The sequence below is a fragment of the Typopeltis vanoorti genome, chromosome 12, assembly GCF_054136105.1.
Source record: "Typopeltis vanoorti isolate ZY-2024b chromosome 12, IOZ_Tvanoo_1.0, whole genome shotgun sequence".
Taxonomy (NCBI): Eukaryota; Metazoa; Arthropoda; class Arachnida; order Uropygi; family Thelyphonidae; genus Typopeltis; species Typopeltis vanoorti.
This window is the reverse complement of record NC_143560.1, coordinates 24,634,348-24,657,221: the sequence shown is the minus strand read 5'-3', so window position 1 is coordinate 24,657,221 and position 22,874 is coordinate 24,634,348. Positions and strand designations below refer to the sequence as shown.

Below are 22,874 nucleotides of genomic sequence, written 5' to 3'. Positions count from 1 at the left end.
AATCCACCACATCATTACATTTACCAAATCTGGACAAATTTGAGTTTCTCACTTTACCAAAAATCTGTGAGGCTATTATCTTGTAACCATCAGCAAGATTCCATCACTGGATCCATAGAGGATGCAGTGATGGAATCTTGGTATCTTACAGTACAGTTAGTACATTAGGATCCAGCCTTTCATACTCAGTTGTTTATTTTTCATAGGTGTATTTCTTTGCCCGTGCCCATGAAGATGCATTGTTGACCAAGACAATTTCTTCTTCTTCTTTGGCACTATGGCCCCATGTAGGGCCCTGGCCTCTCATTTTTGGGTTTCATAACTCACTATGAGGTGGGGTTGTTACACCCCATGCTCAACCATTGTCTTTGAAGCATTGTGTTCTTAAGACTAGTTTGCCTGATTTGTGGGAGGAAAAACCCCAGATAAATTGGGGAGAAAAATCCTGCAGTCCACCACACCCAAGACTGGATAACTTGACTATGTCTGAAAAAGATCCTTAGCTCCTCACGTCAGCGACGAGAATCGAATGCAAGACACTCCTTTCCCAGGCATATGGTTGCAGAGCGCGTAACCACTTGGCTAACCGTGTGGACAAGGCAGTTTATTAGATAAATAAATATAGTTAGCATTTATTATATCTAGATGTGGACGTTTTCTCTACTAAACATTAACAGTGCTCAATAAATATGGTTGTGTAAAATTTTGGTATGGGAAGCTCTCATTAAAGATATCAAGGAATTATATTCTTGGTTTAATCCTTTATCCAAGTGTAAGCAAATGAAGGAAGTTGTACATGAAGTACCTGACTGGGCTACTTGCATATAGAGGCTAATGACTTCACATCATTTGCCTTAGTATCTCATAATGCAAAGCACACATCCATTTGGCTGTGTATAATGCTATGCATTATGGGAAGGGCCACTGCCCAGACCAGTGTCAACCTTTATTGAGGTACATTAAAGTGTGGGCATACCTCTTCAAAAACTCTGAGTGATCTCCAAGGTCACTTTAAGTCTTACAAAGAGAGTCTCAAGGATCACTATTAAACTCATCCACTCCTGACCTCAACCTCATAACATCGGAGATCCAATCTGTGACATCTTTTGCTGATTGGAAACAGATAAGGCAAAAGAGCAGCCGTAGAACATGCATTCTATGGCTGCTCTCTTGCCTCGTATATTTAGAACAGATTATGATGTGTTGGCATTCCATTACTTACAACAGAACAGATTCTCTTTTTGCAGTACCCACTACCTGTTAGCAATGGGAAGAGAATTTTGATTTTTATAATTAATTAATTAAAATACCAGTTATGGAAGGTTAGAAAGAAACATCGATTTAAAAAACCAGCAATATGACATACAAATGCTTTATAATATTGTATTGTATGAAATTTATTGTTCAGTCAGACTTTTTGTATTTAGAAAGAAGCATTCTAGGAGATATCAAATTTTTGGCTAGGTGGTGTAGACCACCCACATTATGCAATATTCACCAGGGGGAGATAACATTCTGTCTACTTTTACTCGACTTATGAGAGGCTTTTTAAATGGTTCCATCCTCTTAGTTCAATGTGGCCTTATGGTCAATTTCAGGGATGATCGAAGAGCAATCTCAGGCAGAGAAGGCCAACTCAAGGTGGTTAACTCAGATTAGGCTAACCACCTAGATATCAGTCATTTTTGCGCTTTAGATTCAATTGGTCTTTTGGTTGTTCATCTGCATGAGATTGGTGAAAAAGGAAAACTGATAGCCTTTGGCTATATGATGATATAAAAGAGCTGAGGCCTTTTCTCTATCTCTCATACTATCTATCTGTCTTTTCTTTCTCTAAATACTATTAGACTCTCTTGCACCCCATACTAACTACTCTAAGCCTATGATGAGCATCCCTTTACTTTTTCCTGTCAATAAACGCCGAAACTTTCTGGGTAGTGGCCCTTCCCACTATGCATGCTGGAAAGGTTGTGTTCTTTGAATTATGGTATACTAAGGTAATTGATATAAAGTCATTAGCTACATTAGCCCAGTCCATGAAGATACTTAATGTGCAAATATTGTTTGCTTACACTTGGATAAAAGATTAATCCAAGAATATAATTTCTTGATATCTTTAATTTATATTTTAAACAAGTGAAAGAAAAGAAAAAAAAACTGTCATTCTTGGATCTTTCACCAAATAACCAAGGCTTCTTAGTGCCCAGACAGGGTGCTTTAGGTCTTCAGTCTGTTCTCTTTCACTTGTTTCTTGTTTGTGCTCACATTATAAAGCTAGCATTATAATCCTGAAGATGTCTCAGTGGCTCACAAGAAATATTGGCATCATCAAAACTTTGTTTAAACCATTCCAGGTGCTTTCCTTCATTAAGCTTAAGTGTTCAATGAAGCTCATTAAGATTTAAATGAGCTTTATCCAACACTTAAGCTTAAATAAATGATTCACTCTGACTTTCAACAAACAATAGTCTCTCCAAATCCATTTAAGTGCAATCCATCTAAGGCGAAAATCCTTTTGGCTATCAAAATCTTCCCCAGTATATTAACGTAATTCACATACACTTATAATCTTGACTTTTTGGTTCCCCCCCCCCTCCTCCTCACTTAATAATGTTTCTCATATATGAGGTTGGCTATTAAATAATAAGACTGGTTGCAAAAATGTGGTTTATTATTACAATTGTACAACTTAATTGTTATCCCCTTCAACATACTCCCTATCTATACACCATTGCATATGTATTGCGTATCTCCTTTCAGATTGTATTTCAACCAGTGTAATCATTTCATTCACTTGATCTGCCTGATGGCTTATTACTTTTGTGACATCACAATTCTTCATACCTCAAAACCACACTGAACGTTACCATATCCTTTTTTGCACAATTTTGCTTCTTTTTATCCCACTTTGTTTTGTCTCATGCTTTCTTTTCTTATGTCTCCTACTACTTACCAAAACTAAAAATTGCAGTAATATTTTTTTCTTTTTATCTTCGTTTATTAAATGACATCTCTTAAGCAGTATAGTATATTATGTTTACATAAACTTGTTATACTTACATACTTGCTGATTATGTTACATATATATACATATATATACACACAGTGCTATCTCGCTAATTCGGACTAATAAAAACCGTGCTCGTTCGGATTAACGAATTTTTCCCCAAGATTCAACAATAACTAGCGTTTAAGAAAAAATAAATCAGATTCTAATGGTACATCAATTTAATTCTGTAAATAAATTAACTGATAGAAAAAAGCTACTGTACTGAATGTAAAACAAAACAACAACAACAAAAAAAAGATACACAAGTTTATTTTAGTAAAAAATTTAATTTGTATGTACCTGTATTGTTTGAGGATTCTGATTTAATAAAATTGCATAGTTCAGTACATAACTTAATTTGCATAAAAAATATCACTTTCTTGTACACAACACAAAAAAAAAGTTTTACAAAACAACACAAACAGAAAAGTTTTTTATTTCTTTATAAAAAAGTCACTGATTTTCTTTTGCTTCTTGGAAGCTAAACTTTTTTTTTTGAATGCTTCTTCTCGGAGCTGCATTAGCAACAAAATTTTGTGGAATGGCATATCATTCTGCTTAGCACATTCTATACACATATTAAAACTTTCAGCTGTCTCTTCATGTTTTACTTTTTTTTTCTTTGAGTTCTTCATGGTCATCATCGTCTTCTAATTCATTCTGTAGTGTCATATTTATAATTTCAGCATATGATTTGATTTTGAATTCACTTTCGGTTCTACCTGTAATCCATTCCGTAATGTCTGTTTGTGAAATATCAACATCTGGATTTATATTTTTAACCAAATTATGCACGTTCTGAATTTCCTTTTTTTTTTGTGTATATTTGTGATTCATGCCGACAATACAGTACGTACTGTACAGTATAAAAATGCCAACGTGAACACACAATAAATCAAAATAGGCCTCCAGTATAACCGTGCAATTGAAACCATGTATGAAAAAAATACTATACTGTAATAATAATAAAATAAATAAATAATAGTTAAAGTAATAATTATTAAATAAAAATAACAGTACACAAAATAATAATACATAATAAATAAAACTTTTTTTCTTTCACACACCAGTTTGGATTACTGGAAGGTTCGGACTAAAGAGGTTCAGATTAGTGAGATACCACTGTTTATAATTTTAAGAGCTACTTAGCAGACTTGACTGATATTTCAGTAACTGGATATGTTTAATTAAGTAAATGAGCTAAATATGAATGTATAAAGGCTTGAATATTTGTATATATTGAATATTTGTATAGGGCCACATATATTTTATAATTGACAATTTACATTAATTATTACAGGCAATGGTAAGGGGTGATTTAGAAATCTTGAGGGATTGGTGTCATGAAGCAGTAAGTGTTAGATTTTTTAACTGTAGGGTAACACATTTATGTCTTGCTTATTGTATATCCTTGTACTTATTGTATATTTACGTCTTGCTTATTGTATATTTATGTCTTGCTTATTGTATATCCACTTTATTACAGCAAAAATCAGTTTTATTTATTTGTTTGCCTGTGTTTAAGGAAAAAAAATCACTACATTATTAAAAACTGTTGATTAGAACTGATTACAATTAAGTGAGATGAAGATTTGAGAAGATGAGGCCAAAATCTTTTGTCATAACTGCTTAGAGGTGCAGAAACAACCAAACAAAATTTACTATTATATTACTAAATTTACTATTTAATGTGGGCCTTTGAGGAAGGCCCACATCATACTGTTCCAGATAATTGGGTAGTTAACACCTCAGGACACCCTTTAACTGAAAGTGAAATTCTTATTCTTTCCAAAGGACATGAATTTGCTATAGTTCCTAAGAAGATGCCTTACTTATATTTCTTTTTTCATATTAAATGGAATGCTAATAAACTTCTCCTGAAAGTCTTAGCCCTGCTCCTGAAATCAAAGCTTCCTCTTACATCTCCTTAGCAGAAATTAAAGCTTTAGAATCCTTGGGATACAACAGTTGCCTCATTATTACAAAAGTTGATAAAAGTAAAGCCACTGTAGTTACGGACAGTGTATATTACAAAAAAAAAAAAAAAAAAATCTCTAAATTTTTTTTTGTTTGTAATTTAATTTTCTTTTTTTTGTAATTAAATTTTCTTTAATTTTCTCACTGTTAGATGAAATCATTAGCCTTGACGGTGATACCATTGACAAACTTAAAACTTACTTTGCTTGAGCCACTCATTTGTATGGTTTGCCAAAGATCTGCAAGGAAAGCATTACTCTTCATCCAGTTTACTGTATTGATTTTCCGACATATCACATCACAAAGTTTTTTGCAGATTTATTAAAAGCTCATATTTGTAATTCCCATTCATAAAAAATTCTGCCGATTTAATATCAGTTTCAATATTGAATCACTTTTCATTAACATACCTGTAAAAGATGCACTTCCTTTTGCCAGATATAGTGCAATTATTCAACTTTGTCATTCACTCTGGTGAATGACAACAGAGTGAATCAAAACAGAATCCACAAACAAATTGAAAGAACTGCCATAGGAAGTCCACTCTCTTTCACTCTTGCCAACTTGGAACATTGAGAACACCCATTTCTTATCCATACACCCTCAGCCTTCATTTTAGGTATGTTATATAGATGATGTTTTGCTACCTGGCCCTTTTAGCAAGCATAGACAATCTACGTCCATGAATTAATTTCACTATGGAAACAGAAAAAGAAAACGAATTATCCTTAGATATCCTCCTCTTCTGTCCATCATCAGGTGAGCTAATTGCTTTCATTTAACGAAAGCCTACAAGCCTACTTTCACTTGGTGCTATGTTCAACAGCAATCTGTTCATCATCCCTCTGAGAAGATTAGAATTATCAAAACTTTAAATGATGTGGTCACATTATATGCTCTACACCAGTGCTTCCCAAACTTATGGAAGTAAAGGCCCCCTTGGAAAAATTAAAATATTTCATGGCCCCATCAAAAAAAAAAAAAATAGTAATAGAGACATATTATTATAATATTTATATTTAATACAAAACATACACAATGAAAATCACAAAAACCAAATGCAAATATTACGTTTTTAGCATCTCTTACATACACATTTGACATGGCACTTAGTCTTAAAACATTTTAAATTTGTTTTCGTTATTTCAACAAAACTCAACAAAACTAACGGCCTGCCAAGGGGGACATGGCCCACAGTTTGGGAAGCGCTGCTCTATGCTACAGCAAGAATTTTCAAAAATCAAATGATATATGAAACTCAACTTCTCAGAGTGCACTACACAACATCTTTTTGATTCCTATAATCCTAGCTCAAATAACAAGGAAACAGTACATAGAGTTCCTAGCCCTTACATTTCTAGCATCTCAGAACTAATTTAAACTGTCATCACGGTTCCAATCTTCTAAAGATAAATGTTTCCCCTATTGTTCTTTCTGGCACCTACCAAGTTCCGTGTGACCATCACCTTTTTTACTTTGGACAAACTGGATGTTCAGTGGAAAAAAGAATATAAGAACACTAGTGTTATATCATCAATAGGAAATCTGAGAAATCTATCCTTGCACCACTTGGGATACAAACAGACTATAATATCCAATAGTCTGAAATGCTTCTCTTCCATTGCTGTCACTACAAGTTCGAACATTTATTTGAAAAAAGACAATGTGACTTATTTGTGCTTATGGTACCACAGAAAGTTCTACCAAGAAGGAAATAGAGAAATTTTTTGAGACATTAGAAAAGGCAACAAGCTCAATGAAAAAAGGAAAAGTTAGTTCTTGTTGAAGATCTTAACAGCAGAGTGGGAAATGATTACCAGACATATAGAGATGTTTTGGGAAAATTTGGAGAAGAGTGCAAATCGAATAATAATCGTAAATGCCTTCAGAATTTCGATTCAGGACATGGATTAGTTATTACTAACACCGTGCACCAGCATACAAATGTGCACAAATTCACAGGGAGAGAATTTACAAGAAATAAAAGTCTGATTGACTATGTTATAGTTCAGTGGTGTTCAACCTTTTTTACTACACGAGCTACTTTTCTATAAAAAGTTATTTGGCGATCTACTCTCTTATATAGATCATGTTCTCCCAACCTGATATCTGATTATGCACAAATAAACAACTAAAAAAAAATACACAACTAAAAACTTTATTTGTGTATTTAAAAATTTATTTATCACTTTTAATTATTTTAATACAACAAATATTTTAATACAACAACAAAAAAAAAATATTGGAATAAAATATTTATTTTTCTATTTTGGAAAACCAAAGTTAGAAAAAACAACAGATTGATTACAAACTCACAAGTTACAGGAAATGCTGGTTGATTAAAAAAAAAAAAAAAAAAAAAGTTAATGTGAAATTTGGCATTGTTTGGACAATGCCAAATTTTTATTTGGCAATATTTTCAGTCAAGTTGATATGAAGAAGTGGCCAATCGCAGACAATCATCCAAATGATCATTTGTAATTTGGTTTCTTAATTGATTTTTTATGACATTCATATTTGAAAAAGCGGATTCAAATATGAATCGGAAAGAAAAAGCGGAAGCATTTCTTGATTTTGTTCAAAAAATTTTAATAAATATGGGAGATGTCTAAATTCGCGGTCATTTATATTTTTCTTTAATAAAAGTAAGTATTGTGGAAAGTTTTTATTGAACTTAACATGTCAATTAAATTTTTATCTCTACCTTGTAACTCTAAATTTAAATTGCTTATTTTCATACAGAAATCTACTGAAAATGATAAGTGTAACAACCATCTTTTATCACTCAACTGTAGATAAATATCTCCTTTTTTATCAAGAAAATTTTTTATATCGTTAACTAATACAAGAAATCTTTCTAAAAATTGACTTCTGCTGAGCCAGCAAACATTATTGTACAACAAAAGTTCCCTATCATCATCTGCCTGTAATTTAAATAGCTGCTGTTGCAGGGCTTTTCCTCGAACAGAATTTACAGTTTTAAATGTAATATCCAAAACATCTTTTGTGTTTAATCTTTTACTACACAGTACTTGTTGGTGAATAATATAGTGGTACGTTAAAAAATCTGGATATTTGTCATCTTTTTTACGTAATGAAATGAAGCCTGATTTCTTACCTATCATTGCAGGAGCACCATCAGTAGTAATAGACACAAGTTTAAAAAGCAGAAGTTTGTGTTGTTTCACAAATTCATCAAATGCTGAAAAAATTTCTTCTCCCCTAGTCCTTCCCAATAATGGTATAATTTTCAAAAGTTCTTCTTTACTTGAATAATCTTGAAATACCATTAACTGAGCAATATCAGTGAAATCGTTTGATTCATCAAATTGTAATGAAAATGTTACACACTGGTGAAGTCTGACATTAACTGAGTATTCAGATCGGCACTTAAAATTTCAACTCTTCTAATAACCGTTGTTCTGGAAAGTTGTAAATCTTTAATATTCGAAATGATTTCATTTTTATTTTTAAAATCAGAAAATAAAGATTCTGCTGCTGCAAGAAATGATTCTTTTATTAACTTTCCATCAGTAAAGGGCTTTTTTGCTTTTGCTAATAAATGACACACTTTCAAAGATGCAATAGTGACTGATATTGGTTTATTTATTACTTTCAAAATCATATTTGTTGTCCAGAAAGTCCTGCCTTTAAATTTATAATTTTTGATTTATGAATTTTTGGGAAAATCTTCATCATATTTTGCATCTAGCAATCGAAAATGTCTTTCAATATTACCCTTTTTTGAAATTGCTACAGATGAATTACAAATCAAAAAACAACACTTTCCATTTACCATTGTAAAGAAAAAATCTGTTCTCCATGCCTTGTGAAAATGGTACGTCTTTGATACGCTCATGATTATCCTCAAATTAAATGAAACGCATAAGATGTGCTTTTGTTATACATCTACTTTTGCTATCCAGTCATTTCTGCGACATTGTAAACTTTTATTGTTATTTAACTTTGTATACTTGTAATTTCTATTAATTACTTGTGATGTCTTTTACTCTATACTTTATTCTCCATTATTCTAATTTGCTGGGCGCTCTTTCTCTCTCTCTCTCTCAGAATCTCTCTTGTTTATCTTATTACGTGCTACGTTTATCTACCTTTCGCATTACGAGTCTTATGCCTAAGATATTAGAAAATTTATTTAAAATGAGACTGCACCACTAATATCTTTGGTTAGCAAAAAGAACTCAGATATAGCTGGTAGATTTCTCTTTCTCTAACACAAATTCCTACATTAAAACTTTCACAAACAGTCGTGGTCTATTCTTTTTCTTAATTTCGCGCTTTGGTCAACTCACTTAGATTCTCGCTCAACAAGTCCGATTTATTTTAGGAACAGTGCAGTTGTAAATAAACAAACAGGCACCACTCTTTTAACAAGAAAGTCAAATGACAATTATTTACATTACTATGAAATATACACAATTTTAATGTTAGGGAGATTGCTTTCTCTATCCATCTATAAAAACTTTAGAAAAAATTAGAACCTTCTTTCTTCAACATTAAATACTTTCTTTAACACATAGAGATTTGTAAACTGAGGTTACCTACTCTCAGTTTACAAATTTTTACTTATTAATCTCTAAGCTTACTCGTAAAGAGGTTACCTAAATCTGTGTTAAGTTATCTTTACACATTTGATATCGACCTCTAACATGCCAATTGATTCTCTTATGGACATTTCTTAAAACTATTAAACATATATCTTAAAAGTCTTTCTTGTATCAACTATAACAGGAATTATATAAAAGTTTTGAACTTACAAAGGCTCTGTATCTCACATTCAGTCAAAAGTCTTTCACTAAAAGTTCTGTGGCACTTCTTTAGTCTCAGATCTTCAGGAAATTTTGGCTCTGCTGTATCTCATCGGGAACATAGTGGGCTCATTCAGCTCTGGCAAAAGGTTACTCTCCCTCGGCAAAAAGAAAAACTTACGAGCTGAGGTGCTTCGGGAAATTTGCCTTTCCTTTTCTCCTCTGCTTGGGCTCGCTGAAAATGTCTGGACTACTGCCTTTTCAACAGCTAGAACTGCTGTTAACTGGATCCCTCTCTGGCCTGGAAACTTTTCTCCGGCAATTTGAAACCTTGTCTGTGGCCTAGAAGTAGTCTCTCTCTAGCAACATCTTGAACCAAGAAGCTCCTTTCTGGAAGCGAGAAACTCCTCTCTCAAGCAACGTGGATCCAGGCAATCTCTCTGACGGCGACTCTGGACCAGGCAGCCTCCTCTCTGACAGCAATTCTGGAACCGGAACCCCCTTCTGCTTGCTTCAGTCCCTTTTTATTAGGCCAACTCCTCTGAGACGTCGCATGAAATTTGGCAACCCTCAAAGAATTGGTGAGTCTTTCATTTTAAGTTTCAAGTTCGGCATGCCTTTTGTTCTCCTCCGCTTTCTTTTGATCGTAAGTTGCCGGCCATCGGAAAGTCGTTTGAACTCTTTCTGACTGACTTTGGAGATATTTACACTTAGAGCCTGCAAGCCTTTCTCATACATACAAGTTTCAATAACAATCTTTCTAATGCTGCCATGTACAGCTTCGGCGACAAAAACATTGCCTTTGTTTTTAACACTCTAACATATTGTTATTAAAGCAGTATATACAATTAGCTTCAAAAGAGTTATTTACAAAAAAATCTAATACAAACTATACTGAGACAAACAAAGTTTATTTTTTTACAATATTCACGTGACTTAACCTAAGTAATGTACTTTGGAATATTTAAGCTACGATTGAGTTTTTACACTTTGCTTATAATTCGTATTCACTCGGCTCGTTGTTTGACTTCCACTGATCCAAATTAATTCATTTACCCGGACTTATAAGAAAATTACTGATTTAATAATTTTAACGAAAAATAAATAAACAATAGCAATACACTTAAAGCGAATTAAAAATAATACAAAATAATGATAAATAAAATATTGTTTTCAGTTTTAATTAAATTTGTAAATAAGGAGGAATACACGAGATCGACCAAAAATTGCTCCGCGATCGATCGCAATCGACGGGTTGAACACCCCTGTTATAGTTGATAGCGATGTTTTTCACTGGCTCAGGACACAAGTATACAGAGAATTTGAAATAGGAAGAGATAACTGTTTAGTTTTGAGCAGGATAAAATTGAATTTCATATTGAAAAGAAGAGTGTGTGTAAGAAAGTTTTAAAACAAATCAAGGTTGAGCAGCTTTCAAAAGTGAACTGTGGACTCAAATACACAAATATTATTGAAGAAAAAATGAAAGAATTTGAAAACAAGAACAAACCTTGAGATTCAGTGGCAAATCCTGAAGAAAACATTAATTGATTCAACCAGAGAGGCATGTGGTGAGGTTGTCTATAAAGACTGAAAAATCAGAACTTCATAATGGACTCAGGAAGTTAAACAGGCAGTGAAGGAAAAGAAGGAAAATATCAAAAGTTCTTGACAAGTAAGTCAGCTTGTGCTCTAAGGGAATATGGAGAAAAATGTAAGAAACTGAAGCACTGTATAAAACTAGCTAAACAAAAGTCATGGGAAGACTTTGGGTAAAAAGAACATAGAAAATAAATATCAGGAAGGTGGCAAAAAATATTCTGGAGGCTATTGAAAAAGCTTAGAAATTGAGGGAAAAAAAGTACTGTAAGAGGAATAAGAGATGATAAAAGCGACATGAAAACTGAAGATAATGATGTTCTAGATATCTGGAGTAATTAATCTTGGAAAGACTGTTAAATGAAGTTTTCTACAGTCAGTACGATGATAGAAAACTCCCAACAGGAATACAGTCATGAATATCTATCCATACTTGAAGTAGAAAGTATTAAAAACCTGAAATGTGGAAAGGCAGCTGGATTAGATGAAATTCAGCCAGAAATGCTCAGAAATGGAGATATAAAAGTTTCACAGTGGCTACATTGCATAATGTAGGCCTGGTCAGAAGGTCAAATTTCAGATGATTGGAGCAGAACTCTCACAATACTCATCTATAAAAAGGAAAATAAAACAATGCGAGAATTGCAGAGGTATTTCCCTCCTGAGTGTTCCTGGTAAGATTTATGTAAGTATACTTGAGAAATGGCTAAGAAAAATTGTGTAAGGCAAGCTTGGTGAAGAACAAGCTGAATTCAGGCCAAATAGAGGTTGTCAGAATCAGATTTTCTCTTTAAGACAAATATTTTAGAAATCTTGGGAATATAACAAGGATTTGTATTTAAGTTTTGTTGATCTGTAAAAGGCATATGACGGTACCAAGAGGAATGCTCTTCAAAATGCTGCAGTTATATGGTGTAAATGAGACATTATATTGAGCAATACGTAGCCTATAAATCCAGTACAGGTCTGCAAGATTCCCTGACTAAATTGAATAACTGTTATAATAAATTTGGTATTAAAATCAGCAATAAAAAGACAAAGACAATGAAATTAGGCAAGAAACATTGAAAATATTAACTGTATCTTGAATGGAAAACCTATAGAACAAGTAAAACATATCAGTTATTTAGGCACAATAGTGAAGATGGTAAATTAAATATGAAAATGGACAACAGAATTAGTAAAGCTGGTATGGTAGGAAGTCAATTGAATAAATTTATATTGAACAAAAAAGAAATTAGTCCAAACACTAAATTAGCTGTATACAAAACAGTGTTCAATCCAATTTAAACTTATGGATTTGAGAATTGGGTTAGCAATAAAACACTTGATCAAAGACGAGAGACCTCTAATATGAGAGTTCTGAGAAAGATTAATGGCATGAATAGATGGCATCAATAGTAGTATTAAATCAAAAATGAAGCTATTACAAAGAACTTGTTGTTAGCATTCAGGAATGTGTTAGTAGAGCTAGTGGAAGAGGAAAGATTGGCAAAACAAGTGTTCTTTGCCAGGTTGGCAGGGAAAAGACTCAATGGAAGACCAATGCATAGATGGATTGATACAATAAAAAGTGCCTTAAAAGACAAATGTAATAATTGATAATATTGGAGGATAAAGGATTAAACCAAGTATGTAATTTTTTGGTATCTTTAAGCTATAGTATAACCAAGTGAAAAAACTTCCAACAACTTTCTGTAATCCAGAGTAATTTAATAATAAGATGTAACGCTTTTTTGGCAACTCATATATGAAAATATGGCTTCTGCATTACTTCAACTTTAGTATCACCTCTGGGTCTGGCTCCTACTGAAGAGACCTCAATAAAGGTTGAAACCGGTCTGAGTAGTGACCCTTCCCGGAATGCTTAGCATTATACATGTTTGCAAGGAGATGTACTTTGCTTTATGGGATACTAAGACATGTGATGTGAAGTCTTAGCTTCTTTATACAAGTTTCCCCAGTCCTGAAAATACTTCAGTCGCAAACTTTGTTTGCTTACACTTGGATAAAGGATTAAGTCAACTATATAATTTCTTGGTATCTTTAATTTATAGTATAACCAAGTGAAAAAAACTTCCAACCACACATCTATTACCATTTTTTATGTTCACCCTGAGTAGGCAACAATTGCTCTGCTGCTGCCATCCAGGAAGATTCAGATTCTTTTTTGTTTCAATAATGAAATACCATGAGTAGACATATTTAATTTAAAATAATTATAATACCGGATAAAAACTCTCGTAATATATGTTTATTAGCATATAATTTTTGCCTAAGTATCATAGGCATTTTCAGTACAATAATCTTCAATACAACACACACATGTATATATATATTTTATAAGTTAGGAAATTTACTGACCTTTTTAGTTACCTTACATGAGCTACTAAGGTGGTGCTTTTTAGAATTGTTTGTTAGTGTTCAATTGTCTTTATGTGTTCTTGTACTGTGAAGATGCCTATGATATTTACTCAAAAATTCTATGCTAATAAAATATAATATATGAGTTTTTATCTGATATTATAATTATTTTAAATTCAGATTCTTTATCATCCTCAATTAAACAAGAGTCACTTATGTCAGTTATCTTTGGACACCCTTATACAAATTCCATTATACAAAATGCCACAAATTCAGCACCCTTATTTGCATTGATTGTATTCATATACAAATGTGAAATTCCATTAGCCATTCTAATGTAATCACTCCCTTATGAATTCACCACTTACAGATATCCAGACCAAACTTCGTACTTTTGAAAGAAACCCAAATTGCAGCTGCATTAACCACAGTCCATCTTTGGTGTTAAACTATGCATTTCATGATTTGCTATAAGGGTGCATTTGTGCCTTTGGGAGATCTGATATTACCTACCAAAGAATTTCTAATTTAGAATCCCCTGCTTTTGACCTTCTCTGGCTTAAGGTTTCCTTTCCCCATTTAGTAACCTTCATCTGCAATTTATTTCATCCATATTCCAAAAGGCACTCTGACCTCTTCACCTTCTTGCCTATGAAGCTGGACTTCATAGGCAAGAAGGTGAAGAGGACTTCAGCAATTCATCCATCCAAATAGTGGTTATCTTCTTAAGTACTTTAATGTTCTCCATACCATCTGGCCTCCCCCTTTTCAAACACCACTGACTAATGACGTGATGAAAGTTTTGCTATAAGCAGTTACCTAACACAAATCATACAGCTGCCTATCTGAATTCCAGGTATCCCTCTCCACTCTCCCAATATCCTTGATCTTTTTTTATTCAGGTCTCCTTCTAGATACACCATAGAGGTCATCACCTCTCCGCTTGATAACTTAGATCATAATCTTGTGTGTTTACTCTCACACGGAATACTATTCCTCCAGCTACTTCCAGCCTTATGTCCTTTGGCATTACAAAGATCGAATGACCTGCAGAACTTCCACTCTTCTGACTCACATGCCTGCTATGAGCAAGTCACTGAAATTATCCTCACTGGCATGAAGGTCTGCATTTCCCATTCTGCCCAAAATTTTCATCTGCTCTTAAAGCCATAGTCAAAACAAACTAACAATCAGATAAAAAAAATGTTCTAAAGCAGTTCGAGAAACAAACTCAACTTACCATAGGTGTCTTGCAACAAGATCCCAAACCCTCATATTCACCCTATGCTGAAGCATGCAATAAATTCAAAACAGTAATCAGCACATTCAAATCTGACTACATAAAGCACAATAGCAGAAAACATGCTTCATGTCCAGATGCAAGCCATATGTTCCTGTCCCTTGCAAAAGCCATTAGACACAACTTCTGCTTACCTGTGCTCCCACTACTCTTTCTCATCCAGATGCCACCACTACTACAACCTAAAGACAAAGCTGATTTCCTAGGATCAGTCTTTTTTCTAAGTCCTATATAGATGACCAAAGCAAATTGCCTCCAGCTGCTAAGCACTATATACCTCTTGTAGTTTATCAGCAAAATTACATCAGAAGAATACCAAATAAATTTAGTATAAAAACAAACAAATAAAAAAAAAATCAGCTGATGCCTTTTTATTCCCATATAGGGAATAGGCAAGGCCGTTTTAGCCCTATATAACTTTTGGAGAATAAGTGGGCAGTTCAATCTCCACCGGTATAGCTGGCCCAACACTATCACTAATTAAGCAGTATGCAGTGAAGAGACCGATAATAAGTGCCACCATCTCATGGTACCTATCCCTAACACAATAGTTTTAGTGTCTGAAAATAGTGTGGGTTCTACGGTCGATTTTCTTGAGTTTACTTGACGAAAAACCCAAGTTTCCATGAGAAAAAACCCGCTTGCCTGTCCCAGAGATCGAAATGAAAGGCTTATAAAAAAAGTTCCTCTAGTCGGCGACTAGAATCAAACTCATGGCACTCTTTCTTCAGGCGGTTTAGTGCTGAGGAGTGTAAACACCACTATCACTGAGCTACACAGGTGCTGCCTCTGTAGCTCAGTGGTAGTAGTGTTTACTAAACAAAATGGATACTATAAAGTCCAATCTTCTTTATTCACTTATCTTAGTGCATGGAAGCAAGCATATATCCAACCTACCAAAAAATGAGATAAAAGTTTACTGCTATCACCCCAATCCTCACTGAAAGAATGAAGAAAGTAATCAGCAGTCAACTTCTCCTCTGCCAAAACGTTCACCAGTTTATCAGCAATTACCAATATGAATTCTGCTAGTCTAGTGCAATGTTTGATCTCTTAGCCTACATCACTTTACCACTGGACACATCTTATAAAAAGGTTTGGAGAAATGTGCTTTTGCTGTTTACATTTCTAGGGCATTTGATCATGGTTGGCATCAAGGTCTACTAAACAAATTACTTCTTTTGGTCTGCCTGCCACTCTTTTTTTTTTTTTTTTGCCTGTAATTGGCCTGTAAAGTAGACAAGAGAACAAGGCTCTATTCTCTTGTCTACCCTTCTACTGTACATAAATGACCTACTCTCAGTTACTACTAATTCTGTCCTTGTCACTGTTGATGATAGTTCACTCCATTCATTCTACACTTTTGACAAACCATGTAGTGCTCAGACATCCGAAGTTTCAAGATCATCTGCAAACAGCATCTTAAATACTGATCTCATACCATCCTTCAGTGGGGTGAGGGTCATGTGGTCACTTTTGGTACAACCGAAACGTAATCTTTCTCTTGCAAAAGAGACTTCTGTGAGAGAAAAGGCTTACATTCCCTTATCCTCAGTAATATGGAAACCAGACAGGATCAGAGATATCTGATCCTGTCTGGTTATCAGACATGGTCAGATATCTCTCCTTAGATTGATATTACCTCTAGCCTCTTCTGTCATGAACAGATCATGTTAATAGCTTTCTCCACTTCTAAAAAACTAGGCATTCCTTTCTGTTCAAGATGCTAGTTTTCACCTACCTAGATACTTATGCTATTCAAATTCCTGATTGGCTTAGCCTCAATACTGTTCACAGATTTGGGTGGTGCACCTAAAGCCTCTCTAAAAATTTTTGATGCCGTCTCAGAGGAGAGTATTTCAGCTCATAAATGATCTCCCTCTCACAGATGCACTGTTTCAGCTCTGTCTCTCTTCTGCTAGTATTATGGTCGCTGCTCCAGTGAGCTGGCTATCATCATTCTTATGTGTTTTGTTGGGCCTGTTAAAACAAGGGTAGCAGCTGCATATATATATATATATATATATATATAAAATATTTAATAAGGCAGGTGCTTTCTTATTCTTGCCTGCTCTCATATAATGCCATGGATTAAATGTAGTCAAAACATTGCAGAATTGTTTTCATGATTCTATTTTTACATTTCTCATTTTGGATTAATAATAATAATAATTGTAAATATTAACTTTTAATAGTTATGTTCTGTGATATGATCATATGAGGACATTTTATTGAACTGTTAGTCCATCGTTTTACCAACCTACTTATTTTTTGCCATTGATCTTTTAACGAATATATTCTGAAATGTTTAATTGCAAGATTTTTTCAAAGATTGTGTGTGTGTGTGTTATACTTACATGCATATTGCATTTGTAATTCGTTTTTAACTTTTTCCTTCCCCAGCCTTTCAATGCTTTAGCTTCTTCAATCAAGCAAGCACAGTCTCTGGGTTACAAGTTTGACAGCAAAATTTTGGATGTTACTAATGTTGATGTAAGTTATTTTTTATTTTATTTTATTTTTGTGGAGATCATTTGAAAATTTGTAAATTGATATTTTACAGTCAATTTGCACTATAGCAAACACAATCATGAACCATAAACTGCCATAGCATCACTATTGTGTTTGAGGAAATTCACTAAAGCAAAGTTTTAATAATAAACTATTTCAAAAGTGAATAATGCACGCTGTCTTGTAGCTTTAATTGCAAAATGAGATGAACTTCTATGTGTTTTGCTATCTATTAGCTGACAGCATCATCAGGAAAAGCAGTAGAGAATATACAACAATATCTGAACACTTAATCATTTAGCAGTTGATAACATAATAGCTGATTAATTTGTGTCATGAGATACATCATGTACACTCTGCATATTGTTGTCTGTAGGTAGTACAGACTTCACTCAACTAGGTAGTATTGGCATAATGGGTCTTGTATGTTGCACAAATGATAAAAGAATTCCAGATGTCATAAAGTATTATAGTTGATTGAACTATAATAAAGTAAAATGTATAACCAGTCCTAGTAGTTAATAACTGATCAACAAGATTTTTGTAACCAGTATCAAAATGTGAATTTTATGTATTTTAGGACATAGAATTTAAAAATAGAGCTTGTTTTTTCCATCATATCTAGGTTATTTATTACAAATATACCAAAACATAAACTTGGCTTTGAAAAAAAAAAAAAAAGTGTAAAATATGAACAATCAAAATTTGAGTACTTCCATATTTTTATATTTATTATAGGCAGTCCTAGATTTATGATGGATTCTGTTCTAGTGATCACATCATAAGTCAAAAAGGTCATAAGTCAGAATTATGAATCCTCTAAGGATATGTTAAAAATTGACATGTGTGAATGCTAAAATATGTAGGAGTTCTGTTATATTTTAAAACTAATTCTACTCTTTGTGTATAGTGAAGTAAATACAATGTACAAATTATGACATGAAATTTCTGTACTGTAATAAATAATGAACCATGAATGTACGGAGATTCTGTACACTGACCAGTAAAATAATTAGCTGGAAACACATGGAGCAAGGGTAAGTAATTGTTCAAAGCTGCTGCTTTATTAATTGGACGATTCATTGGAGAAGGAGGGGAGGTTATTGACAACAGATTCTTTAAATTCAGTGATTCAATAAAGCATCAATAGTTTACCAAATGCATAACTTGTGAACGGTCTGGGCTGATCTTCAGGAAGTGAGGTGACAGCAGATGATTCATTGGAGAAGGAGGGGAGGTTATCTTCAACAGATTCTTTAAATTCAGTGATTCAATGAAGCATCGATGGTTTACCAAATGCATAATGTGAAAGGTCTGGGCTGATCTTCAGGAAGTGAGGTGACAGCAGGAGTGGGCTTTAAAAATTTGTGTATTACATCCAGCTTAGTCTGTACACACAGTTTGCCTTTTCTTTTCTGCACAAATTTCTCTATAGCAAGCAATTTTCATATTGCATATCTGTATTCATTGTCTGATATTTCTATACAATTTTTCATATTGCACAGAGATGTCAGACATTTGATCTCTCAAGTTTCTTAGGAAAGAAGGATGGCACAGAGCATCCAAAGGCATGCGTCATAGATGCTCTTATGAGGACAGAGTGAGGTTCAAAGATTACAGAATTTGGTTGTCAGGTGGGAATGAGGAGGACATAATAAAACTTAATAAGGGGTTTATAGAGTAGATGCTGAAAAATAATTTAATACATGACAGAAGGACAAGAGAATATAGACTAGATTTATTTTATTTTATTAATTAATTATTTATTTTTTGCTTGGAGAGTTGAAGAATGGAATAGGTAGTCTGATTCCATGTAGAAGCCTGTGTAATCATAACAGTAATAACAATTATTGTTAATAAAAGTAATTACTAAGAACAGGAATTGTACCTAAACTGTTGGTGGAAAGTAGTGATACTATTTACTTAATCAACCACCAGCATGCTGGAAATGAGATGAGAATTATCTGGAAAAAAAAAAAGTATTAAAGAGATACTTTTTTAAGGATACTTTTTTTCACAGATATTTTTAAAGTATCATAAAAAATTACGTCTTAGCCTCTGTTGAAATCCCACTGAACATTATCACAGCTATACCATTTAACAATTAGATAGTGTTAATCAGCTGTATTAAAATTTGTGGGTTTAACAGCTGAACTCACAATGGTATATTAAGCAAGACAGGTATCAGTTTTTATGTACTCCCACCCATGAAAAGTTGTTGGAAAACTATAGTATATTTGTACTGTAGGTGAGCTAAGGATTCAGTTACAGTGAATTCCTAATTTTAGAAAGAAAGATTAAGAATTTTAAATTGACTGCAATTTATCATCGTCATCAAATTCCTGATATGTACACTTAGCAAGCGTACAGGATAATTATGATAGCACTACAGTTACACCCCGAGTTAAGTAACATGCGACTTAGGTAAATTTGCAGTTACGTAATAAATCTACTAGCACATATGAACCCATTTGCAGCTTTGCACAGGTAGTGCTTTGACAATCTTCTTTCAGTACAATAGTGGACGCCTCACATGGTTAGCTCAGTCACTTGTTATCACTGCTAGTTTCGTTGTTTTTTTAACCTTAAAATGGAATGCAAAACCAAATGCACTGGTAATAAATCTAAAAAACAAAGGTCTGCAATTACTTTAGAAGAAAAGTTGAAAATAATTCATATGTATGAAGGTGGGAAAATTCTATCATCAATAGCTCAGGAAATAAATCGACCTATTTTGACAGTGAATACAATAGTGAAGGATAAAGTTCACATCATTGAAAGCATGAAAGGATGCAGTAGCATTGAAGGGTACAATTATTACCAAGAAGAGGCTGGGCCCGATATCAGAGATGGAGAACTTTCACAACAAAGTCAAGATGACAACTCAGACAACCCCGACTACCCCCATCCTTCAACATTGAAAGGGATAAAACTTCCCGCAGAACAGCATTCCTTAGAATAGTCATCTTAGAAACTTGGAAATTCCTTAGAATAGCCATCGCAAGATATTTTTTTATTTGAAAAGCGAATATTTCAGTTTGTTTTTATATTCTTTTATATTATGCATTTTTCATACTTTCATATTTACAGTATGTATATTATTCAAATACAATTGATAATTTTTTTACAATTGAATTTTTTTTAATCGCCCCAAAAATGTAAAATATTAAAAATGGTAAATATCTGATTATTGGCACAAAAATTAATGTACGACAGCTATATTAGTAGCCATTGAACATTTTATTGTATGTATGTAATTTACAAATTCGGCTTATGTAAAATTCGAGTTATGTAAAGGTTTATGGAAAACATTACTTACATAACTCAGAGTGTAACTGTACATGAAAATTTTACACCATTACTAACTTCCAATCAACAATGTTCTTCCAAATTAATCTGTTATCTGTCAAAATTCAAACATTATCAGATCTTATATTTCTGCCTTTTAAGGCACTTTTTACTGTATCAATCCATCTACATGTTGGTCTTCTTCTGGATCTTCGCCCTACCAACTTGACAAATAACACTTGTTTTGCTCATCTTTCCTTGTCCATTCTGTTTAAGTAACCATACCACCAAGTTCTACTAACACATTCCTGAATGCTACAAATGGCAAGTTCTTTCATAATATCCTCATTTTTAATGTGATGCTGTCATTGATGTTATCTGTTCACTTCACTAATCTTTCTCAGAACTCTCATATCTATTGTATCCAGTCTTTGATTAAGTGTTTTATTTTGAACACCATCTTGTATACAGCTAATTTAGTGTTTTGACTAATTTCTCTTTTATTTCATATAAATTTATTCAAGTGACCTCCTACCATGCCAGCTTTACTAATTCTGTTATCTGTTTCCATATTTAATTTACCATCTTCACTAAAAATTGTGCCTAAATAGCTGCAATGTTTTACTTGTTGAACCTTGCAGACTTGTACTGGATTTATTCAGAAGTATAACATCATCTGAATAAGTAAAGAGCTAAGATTAGCATCACCAATTTTGATATCAGATTTAATACCACTTTCTTTCATAATATGATCCATATAGTTAATTAATAACAGTGGAGATAATGTTCACCTTTATTGCACACCTAATTTAACATCAAACCCATCCTCCTTTACATCCTTCAATTCCAACAGCTGACTTACAGCTTAAATAGTGGATATGTATTGCTTAATATAATATCCCATTTACATCATATAACTGCAGTGTTTTGAAGAGCTTTCCTCTTGCCACCTTGTCACATACCTCTTTCCAGATCAACAAAACTTAAATACAAATCCTTGTTATATTCCCAAGATTTCTTAACTATTTGTCTTAAAGTGAATATCTGATCCTCACAACCTCTGTTTGGTCTGAATCCAGCTTGTTCTTCACCAAGCTTGCCTTACACAATTTTTCTTAGCCGTTTCTCAAGTATACTTACATAAATCTTACCAGGAACACTCAAGAGGGAAATACTTCTGCAATTTTCACATTCAGTTTTATTTTCCTTTTTATAGATGAGTATTGTGAGAGTTCTGCTCCAATCATCTGAAATTTGACCTTCTGACCAGGCCTACATTATGCAATGTAGCCACTGTGAAACTTTTATATCTCCATTTCTGAGCATTTCTGGCTGAATTTCATCTAATCCAACTGCCTTTCCACATTTCAGGATTTTAATACTTTCTACTTCAAGTATGGATATGTATTCCTGACTGCATTCCTGTTGTGAGTTTTCTACCATCATACTGACTGTAAAAAACTTCATTTAACAGTCTTTTCAAGTAAATACTCCAGATATCTAGAACATCATTATCTTCAGTTTTCATGTTGCCTTTATCATCTCTAATTCCTCTTACTCTACTTTTTTTCCTCAGTTTCTAAGCTTTTTCAATAGCCTGCAGAATATTTTTGCCACCTTCCTGATATTTATTTTCTATGTTCTTACCAAACTCTTCCCATGACTTTGGTTTAGCTAGTTTTATGCAGTGCTTCAGTTTCTTACATTTTTCTCCATATTCCCCTAGAGCACAAGCTGACTTACTTATCAAGAACTTTTGATATGTTTTCTTCTTTTCCTTCACTGCCTCTTTAACTTCCTGAGTCTACCATGGAGTTCTGATATTTCTAAAGGTTTGCCACGTTATTTATTCATATTGGGGGTTCCCTCATCCTCCGCTGTCCCTTAGGATGAGTCGAGCCCTCCTAATGAGGGATTAAGTGTATTTTATGACTGTAGATCCTTGTGTGTGTTTACGGGGCTGATTTTCTCTTCTGAGGGATGAAAAAATCTGCTAACTCACCTTTACTTTAGTCAG

The 22,874-nt window shown here is 33.5% G+C and overlaps 1 protein-coding gene across 1 annotated transcript in view; it reads left to right on the top strand.

Annotated features, from left to right (window-relative positions):
- Nucleotides 1-22,874, top strand: part of LOC150100633 (mitochondrial import inner membrane translocase subunit TIM44) — a 209,221-nt gene that overhangs the window by 139,876 nt on the left and 46,471 nt on the right. Inside the window, exons 11-12 of the mRNA XM_090401400.1 lie at nucleotides 4,350-4,400; nucleotides 17,462-17,551. Of these exons, the coding sequence (XP_090257526.1) occupies nucleotides 4,350-4,400; nucleotides 17,462-17,551 (141 nt within the window). The remainder of the gene's footprint in view (nucleotides 1-4,349; nucleotides 4,401-17,461; nucleotides 17,552-22,874) is intronic.